A 9,098-nucleotide genomic window follows, 5' to 3' on the forward strand; every position below is an offset into this window, starting at 1 on the left:
AAGTAAAATTAAGCGAAAATGTCAATTGAAATGAACGTTTCCAGCATTTTCCACGGTCAGAATCGAGGTCATCGTTACATAGAAGTCCCACTCAGCAGATCAGATAGATTACCCCTAAAGTCACCCGAAATAGCGAACTTTGTACTTGTTTTAGTATCTAACTACCCGAACGGGCCTAGCCTAAATCACATAATTTGTGATACTTCATTAGCTGCTTACAACAGAATCGATTTTTTTTAGTGAAACATTAAATAAGCTTCTCCTCGAGGCGAAGGATTGGAGCTGTCCGCCATATTAAACTAAGAAGAGGTAGTGCTGCACGTGTGGCAGCGCTCTACGTTCAAGCAAGAAAGTATTCTTATTTGCGCCTTGGATTTGAGGTTTCACTGCAGTTGAACGTGTCCCTGTCTTCTATCTATTAAGCTTAAAAATGCTTCGAGTGGCAAAAATTTTCAGCCGGTGCGGCGTGTCGGGCGGCTCTTCTCTATACTCTAAAGGTAATATATTGCGGGTGCGCGATTAATTGCATCAGACTGAACAAAACATGATAACCTGGCTAAAATCTCTATATTAAGAAACGTGCTGTAGGAACAACCTAACAATTTTAAGATAGTTCTATATGTAATTCATGGCCAATTTGTATCAATAAATATTGCCTGACTAAAGTGCTTAAAACAGATTTTACGACACTTCTTCTGCCCTGCGGCAATCGCGCGGGAACGCCGGTATCTAACTGGTATTTCATTAGCAGCGTCATTCATGTGTCAAATTATATAATTAATAGAACCCTTTGTATACCAAGTTACATGTTTTACTGGCAGAACCATTTAAGTGACAAAATGTTTTGTAGGACTTTTACACACGTATTCTTTATTGTGTGTTCACAAATACAATTTGCAATAATTTGTGTTTTCATGTAAACTTCAGATGTCTACAATTTATAAAAGCTTAGCTTCAGTGCATTACGGACGACGGATTCGATTTTTGCTATCTGCTATCAGTGTTGGACTGACTCACAGGATTAGTTATCAATTCCTGTGTACGCTCCGTGCATACCACCCGCTGTCTTAACTGCGTGAATTGCCAACTTCTCTCTCGTACTCCTTTATCTTCTTATTCGGAAAATAGATTATTAAGGTTATAATAGCGCTCCAATTATCCTTGACTTACATAACTGGATTTATCACCTTTTGTCCTATCGGGTACACATTTGTAATGACTAGTATTTTTTATTATGTTCGTTTTAGAGCTATAGCAGAGTATCTTAGAAGGCCGTTAAGCTGTTAAGCCGTTAATTTATAAGATGATAAAAAAAAGCTATTTCCTTTATATGCACTAACGTGGAGAATATGTCGAGAAGAGCAAACCGAAATCCCGGATTTTTCCTCAGCTTTACAAATATTATGTGATTGGCAAAGCGAGTTTCTATATATTTAATAGCCATTTTCAGATTGCATTATTTTCTTTTTATTTTAAGGGGACCTTCCAGTTTGCAAACATGGCAGCGTGAAAAAAAAAGCTTTCAACTATAATGGCAGACCTTTTTCTTCATTCACCTAAAACTGCTACTGAAATTTTGTGAAAATTTTACGATGTACCAACGTTGGCATCTATTCGTAAAGAAGTCTTAAGGAATTGACCCTTACACCAGGGATGCCTACTTGAGTAAAGCAGTATACTGCGAGGGTTTTTTGCTTTTTATAAATAACATTTTTCATTTTGAAAACGTATACGTTATCGCCGCTATATGTTAGGCGTACCCTTTTATGTTGTGTACGTAATGAAGCCAGCGCTTTGAAGTTTATTCTCAATCTCTCAATCAAGTGATCTGTATTGCCATATCTAATTTGGTTATCGAGGATTTGTTCGATATCCCACCGTAGAGTATGCTACGTCAGCTATCGTTTTTTGAGGCATGAAAGCAATTCATACAGTATCTTAAATTCGGAGAATATAGGAGCGAAAGACATCTCTCCATCCAGGTCGTGATTGAAGCCTGGTGAGAAAGTCGTGCGTTCTTGTCGGATAACTCTGCTGCCTGCGGTTGACTGGCGCATCCGTAATCTATAGTGCTCTTTAGAAATTTAAGGTATCTGGCAACATCAACGGCTTTCTTTTCGGGCAGTTTCTCGTAATAACAAATGCCGCATATATCAATTTAAGTATAAGATTTATACTGTGCCCGAATCTATTTGCGATTACTATTGAAGCCACTTCCCATTTTGTTCGAAGCTTCTGCCCTCGTTTACTCTTTCCTGGTAGGGGGCAGAGACTGCCTATGTCTTGTGCAGGACGAAAATATGCTTCCGGTGGGTTTCTTGCGCGTAACTGTTGCTCATATCGTCTCAAAAAATATACAATCCGTGTTTCTATATTTCCTGGATTTATTTCGTGAGCAACCCAATTCTTGCTTTTTTTTTTTCTTAAACTTAAGTGTTTTCGTTACAATTTTACTTATTTCGAAGATTCCCATATCGAGCCTAAAAGGAGCGCATTTTGTTAACTCCTTCAACTTCATCAGTACAATAAACTGCCCATAAAGGTGCAACAGTTATTACAGTTTTTATTCTGACATCCACTTTTAAGTTTGAATTAGTAAGGTGAAGTTCCAGAATTCAGCGTCATTGAAAACTGCTAAGCGAAATTTTGGCTTTGATTAGGGGATAGTTCATCCAGCTTGCTACTAGATAAATATGCTAAGAAAATAAAAAAAGTAATGATGATACTTATATAAAGATATTTATAAAATGGGTTAATTATGGGCCTAGTTGTACATAGAACCCGTTTTATAATTAAATCCTTCGCAGCCTCAGGGGATACGTCTTATGCTGCTAATGCATTGTTAGATTTTGTCATGACGACACCAAAATGTATTTTTTATTATCAATTTTTTGTGTGATTCGACCGCTTCGTGTGGCAATTAATAATAATGCAATACCTCATAGCACTGCTGCAATTATGGGCGAAATATAAGCAAATAAAAGCGACATTGAGGATCTCATCTTGCTTTCTCCGTGCGTAATGAACTTACGTCGTCATCATTCCTTCTATGCTGGCAATTGATTTAGAAAAATGTTTACATTGAAATCATCACGCGAATATACATACTAAATCTAGGCAATGCGGAAACGTTGAGGAGCTTTCTGACTTTACGTTGAATTATATAGATCAGAAAGGGGGATGGCTGTGCTAAAAGACCTCGTTACTCTTAAGGCATGCTTATGGACACACTTTTGGTGTCTGTCGGACTACACTATACACTAACAAGCTACATTAAAGCATAAAGTTGATGGTTTTCATTTGTTTAACAAAAATGATGTTAATTTTTGCCATCAAAAATCACACGTGCTTATAATTGCCTATGAAACTAGTTATGTTTAACACAGAAAGCCTATTACAAAGCGGAACGTAAAGCTTAGAACTATAAATGCTGTTATTTATTATTTCCGCTATATTAGATGGTATGTCAGTGTGCTTTGAGCGTAGTCTTGGTTTTACTGTAATGCTATTATGCAGAATTTAGGATCTTATTTGATTGTTGCGACGCTAGGTAGCGCTAAGTGACTATGTGCCTTTAGAAACACAGCCACAGATTCATGATGGAATTATTGACGGGATGGGGTCAGAAGAAATAACCGGCAGATGAATTGAAATTGTGAATACAATTTTATATATATACTAAATGTAGAGTTTACTATATACTACTAAGTTTATATATATATAAACTTAGTAGTGTATATATATATATATATATATATATATATATACTAAATTGCTGATAACCAAAAATCTGGATTAAATGTAGCTAAAAAATGAACGGAAGAGAAAAAAGATTGGAGTTGCTTACGAATACCTGTTGCATCAATGTTATTTTTCTTTCTTATATTTCGTAGAACAAATATGGAGATCGATAAAATACTGTTATGGTAAGCATACGGTAATAAAATACCAAATAAACAAAAACTTAATTTTGTATAGCAAAGATATAGTGGTACTTTGCCCATATATCGTTATCTGTGATCTAACTACAATTCAATACTACGTTCGAATTCACTATCAGAATTCTAAGTTATTTAACTCAAGGCCACATAAGGAAAGATATCCGTTAGAGTTCACTGACCTTATTTTACTCATCAAAGGTACAAAATTCCATTACGTTTTACTAATTTCCATAGAAGATGCAGAAGATCAAGAAGGTTGGAAACAAAGTTCATTGGGTCGGGAATGGTTTCTTTATAAATAATTGCGAGTTAATAATAAGAGATAATAATTGCGTAAAGGAATAGAGGAAAAAAATGCAAATGCTTTACTATCCAAACCAAATCTGATATGAACAGTAATGTAAATTTCTGCTGTCTGAATCAAATGAAATCAAATGGCTACAAAGCCGCCATTTCTCACCGATTAGGAGAAACAGAAAAAATTACGATATGATGTCTCATATAGCAGTTGCATCAAATTGTGAACAAATAAAAACTGGTTCGCTACCACACTCTAATAGATTTACAACATATAACAAGCTAATGAGAATAGGAAGCACATTAGAAGAAAATGTTAACTGATATCGTGAATTGGCATGGACTTCATAGACGAAGCTAAACTGTACCTAAAAGCTGGTGATGGTGGTGACGGCTGCGAAGTTTTCGTCGAGAAAAATTCGTCGAATCTGGCGGTCTAAATGGTGGTAAAGGAGGAAAGGTAGGGACATAATTTTTGTCAGCGATGCAAATCTCAGCGCTTCTGCTTTTCGCCATAGAAGACACATTAAAGCAATAATGGAAAAAGTGGCGCAGGTGGAGATTAAAGAGAGGCTAAAGAAACTCCTTCTATAAGATTTTAAAATTCTATTTATGTCCGTATGTTTAATTTAGGTGCCGCGGTACACCTTGCCGGAAGTACAACCACGACAGGGCTACGGTATAAATCAGATACACAGGTTAAAGGGGCTGTGATTGGAATTGATCTCGGTACAACTAACTCTTGTGTTGCCGTAATGGAAGGAAAACAGCCAAAAGTACGTAAACATATTCAGACAGGTTCATTTGGTTCTTATTATAATTCAGGTACTAAAAATGTAGCTAAACACACAGTAAGCATTTAAGTAAGCACTATTTGTTTACTAAGGGAATTCAATCTCAACATTTGCGCTCCTTATATTGTAAGTGCGTAGCTTGCATTAAAGCCCGAGTATCTTATGTTCTCATTATATGCGTTTAACTAGAACTATGCAGGTAATACGTAATATATATATATATAATAAAAACAAAAAAGCTTCCTAGTATTTTGAATATATCTGAAAAGTTTTGTTATTAACCTTATCAAGTGAGTAATGCACTCAAGGTTATATTTTCGCGCCCGAAGTATAACAACAAAGATAAGAGTGTAATTGACAAATTCAGGGACAGAAATTCCAACTCGAAAATCGCACGATTTTAAGTTTTCGGTAGAAGTTCAAAGTTGAATTTTCCTATCAGAATATCCTATATATGTCAGGTCAGCTGGATCTTTTTTGATTTATACAAAATAAACATTATTTCTAAAACCATTATGTGCAATATGTTAACGGTCTGGTAGATGCTCACGGTTTTTACAGGAAATGCACTATATATAAATATTTGTTTTATGAGTATTTTATACTTTCTTCTGCTATATTTCTTTTGCTTTTTTTTTGGGGTGAAAATTGAAAAGGTAATTGAGAATGCCGAGGGCGCGCGAACCACCCCATCAGTTGTGGCCTTCACAAATGACGGAGAACGTCTTGTTGGAATGCCGGCAAAAAGACAAGCTGTTACGAATGCCGCAAACACGCTCTCTGCTACTAAGCGTCTAATCGGACGAAAATTTGAGGATCCCGAAGTAAAGAAAGACATGAAGACTTCATCCTACAAGATCGTCAAGGCTTCAAACGGCGATGCGTGGGTGCAAGCGCAGGGGAAAATGTATTCCCCCTCTCAAATAGGAGCATTTGTGCTTATGAAAATGAAGGAAACAGCCGAGGGCTACATGGGCACGACTGTAAAAAATGCTGTTGTCACGGTACCGGCGTATTTCAACGATTCGCAACGTCAGGCTACGAAGGTTTGTGACTCTTTTTATGGAATTTCGATATAAGTCATAGAGTCCGAATTTATGAACTACCGCAAATAATGTGATATTGAATTAAAAAGATATGAATTACCGTGTAACCGAAGAAGAACCGTGCAATGTAACCGGTTTGTTCTTACTTCCGAGATAGTACTAAAATTTCTCATAGGACGTTATTCAACTCTTTCAAAATCCGCAGTATAGTTGTGCCAGAGTAGACCATGTATATATATACGTATGTGTGTTTAGAATAACTTGTGTTGAGCCTTTGTCGTCGCGGGTACCTATTCCTTTGATCTTCTTTGTATTAGGGGAAACTAAAGTTTTTCTAGAACAAAATCACAAACTCTAGGATTGAGCCGGAGATCTGTCGTATAATATGTGCAAAGATCAGCTAGTGTCCAGTGTCTTCGCATCTAACGAACTTTCTGGGTTACCCGAAATTGGCAGTCTTCATTTTTGCTGATTTTTCTGTCGTTTCTGGATAAATCAAAAAGGCCCTCCATGAAACAAAACCGAAAATCCACTAGGGATTGAAAGTGCTGGAATGTCTATCAAATTGGTGCAAAAAGCAGTTTCTTAACTATCTTGAAAAATTTAAGCGGAAATTAGGGGCTGTTGTCAAATCTAATTTAAATCAAGGTTGAACCCGCCCAATCTGAACTAGAATTCTTAAATGTTAGTTGTTTTATTACTCCGTTGGGTTATCCCCTTTATCTCGCTACAGTTCTCTTTAGACTCGTTGCAATTGTTCTACCATTCTGTAATACTGTTAGCCTGTTGCTTGTTATTTCGTTACAATTCATCAATGACCCTATTTTGCCGAACCCTCTAGACTCTTTCGTAATTTCACCTTTGTGCTATTCTATACTTTTTTAAAGCAATTAGATCAAATTCATTTAGTAATTTGATCACCTCATTCAGATTGTTCAATTATTTCGATTTAGATATGTCCGTGTCATTCTGCAACCTATAACAAATAGCCCTTATTTGTGCTAACTGTCCCTTGGTTTCATTGCAATTAAACTTTCATTATGTTATTATTAATACATTATGTTCGGTCTCGTCGCTATCTCAAGATGAAACTATCTACTTTAAAGAATTAAATGCAGATGCTTTGAGAAACTAAATCAGAAGGTATTGTAATAATGTGGATATTTGTAGAACTTCGCAATTAATTTTTGGAGAAACGCCTCAGAGTAACACAGTAGAAAAACTACTTGCGTTGGAAAACTAAATTTATGTAAAGTAGTTAGGAATTTCAAAGAATATGCGACTTTTGTGGGTAGATGTTTCATAATTGTTGGAACCAGGGAGCTCCACAAAAAAATCTTTCTTTTTTCTTACAAGTTATGCAAAAGTTGGTTATTTCACACAATTTTCCCAGAAATTTCTTATGAGTTTTATAAAGATGTTTTCAATACTTACTATTTGTCATTACAGGATGCTGGCCAAATTTCTGGACTGAACGTGCTGCGTGTAATTAATGAGCCCACAGCTGCTGCACTGGCTTATGGAATGGATAAAACAGATGATAAAATTATTGCTGTTTATGATCTTGGAGGTGGAACGTTTGATATCTCCATTCTAGAAATACAAAAGGGTGTATTCGAGGTTAAATCGACTAACGGAGATACCTTTCTTGGCGGAGAAGATTTTGATAACATTTTAGTCACTTTCCTCGCAAATGAGTTCAAGCGTGACCAGGGAATTGATGTTACAAAGGACGCCATGGCAATGCAGCGTCTTAAGGAAGCTGCCGAAAAGGCAAAAATCGAGCTGTCTGCATCTGTGCAAACCGACATTAATTTACCTTATCTAACAATGGATGCATCTGGACCTAAACATATGAATCTCAAGTTGACGCGCTCAAAGTTCGAAGGGCTTGTTGCTGACCTGATTAAACGTACTGTGGGGCCTTGTAATAAGGCTATGCAAGACGCGGAAGTGAAGAAGTCAGACATTGGCGACGTTATCCTTGTTGGAGGAATGACTCGTATGCCAAAAGTGCAGGAGATTGTACAAGAGATATTCGGCAAAGCTCCCTCAAAGGCGGTAAACCCTGATGAGGCAGTTGCAGTCGGGGCGGCCATTCAGGGTGGTGTGCTTGCTGGGGACGTAACGGATGTTCTTCTTCTTGATGTTACGCCGCTGTCTCTTGGCATTGAGACGTTGGGTGGTGTTATGGCGAAGCTCATCAATCGTAACACAACAATCCCAACAAAAAAGAGTCAAGTGTTCTCAACCGCCGCCGACGGCCAGACACAAGTTTTGATCAAAGTTTGCCAGGGCGAAAGAGATATGGCTGAGCACAACAAACTTCTAGGAGAATTCTCCTTAGTCGGTATTCCCCCTGCTCCGCGAGGCGTGCCTCAGATTGAAGTCACATTCGATATTGATGCGAATGGTATTGTACATGTGTCAGCTCGTGATAAGGGCACTGGCAAGGAACAGCAGATTGTAATTCAGTCAAGCGGGGGCCTGTCTAAGGATGAGATAGAAAATATGATTAAAAACGCTGAGCGCTTTGCAGAAGAAGATAAGAAAAAGAGAGAGGTAGTTGAAGCCGTCAATCAGGCTGAGGGTATTGTACATGATACTGAAACAAAGGTTAAAGAGTTCAAGGATCAACTGCCTGCCGATGAATCAGCCCAGCTGTTGGAAAAAGTTTCAAAGGTACGGGAAATGCTGGCTAAGAAGGATGAGTATACAAGCGAACAAATTAAGGTAGCAACCCAAGATCTTCAGCAGCAGTCACTGAAGTTGTTTGAAATTGCTTATAAAAAAATGGCTGACGAGAAGTCGCGAAATTCTGATAATGGGAGTAATACTGGCACTTCAAATGCGGCCGAGGCCGAGCACAAAGAAGAGGAGAAGAGCAAAAATTAGGTTATGAACCAAATTACATTAAACATGTAATTGTTTTATCTCTATAGCTTGGTCGGGCATCGAGACTAATAGCATTAATTATCTATGCTTCGTATGCTGGTCTTTTATTTACAAGCATGTATATA

At 37.4% G+C, this 9,098-nt stretch overlaps 1 protein-coding gene across 1 annotated transcript; it reads left to right on the forward strand.

The window, feature by feature from the left end:
• The first annotated feature begins 298 nt into the window (after positions 1–298).
• On the forward strand, positions 299–9,067 carry Hsc70-5 (Heat shock protein 70 cognate 5). Its single transcript, XM_022834879.2, has 4 exons — positions 299–497; positions 4,872–5,014; positions 5,689–6,078; positions 7,528–9,067. Exons 1-4 carry the CDS (start codon positions 431–433, stop codon positions 8,971–8,973), a joined length of 2,046 nt encoding a protein of 681 aa, XP_022690614.1. The 5' UTR covers positions 299–430; the 3' UTR covers positions 8,974–9,067.
• The last annotated feature ends 31 nt before the right edge of the window (positions 9,068–9,098 follow it).

The sequence above is a fragment of the Varroa jacobsoni genome, unplaced genomic scaffold (genome assembly GCF_002532875.2).
Source record: "Varroa jacobsoni isolate VJ856 unplaced genomic scaffold, vjacob_1.0 scaffold_555, whole genome shotgun sequence".
In the NCBI taxonomy this organism is placed as follows: domain Eukaryota; kingdom Metazoa; phylum Arthropoda; class Arachnida; order Mesostigmata; family Varroidae; genus Varroa; species Varroa jacobsoni.

Coding starts and splice junctions, on each gene's coding strand:
- Hsc70-5 (XM_022834879.2), top strand. CDS start 431: ATGCTTCGAGTGGCAAAAATTTTCAGCCGGTGCGGCGTGTCGGGCGGC. Junction 5,015..5,688: donor TGGAAGGAAAACAGCCAAAA/GTACGTAAACAT, acceptor AAAATTGAAAAG/GTAATTGAGAATGCCGAGGG. Junction 6,079..7,527: donor CGCAACGTCAGGCTACGAAG/GTTTGTGACTCT, acceptor TTGTCATTACAG/GATGCTGGCCAAATTTCTGG.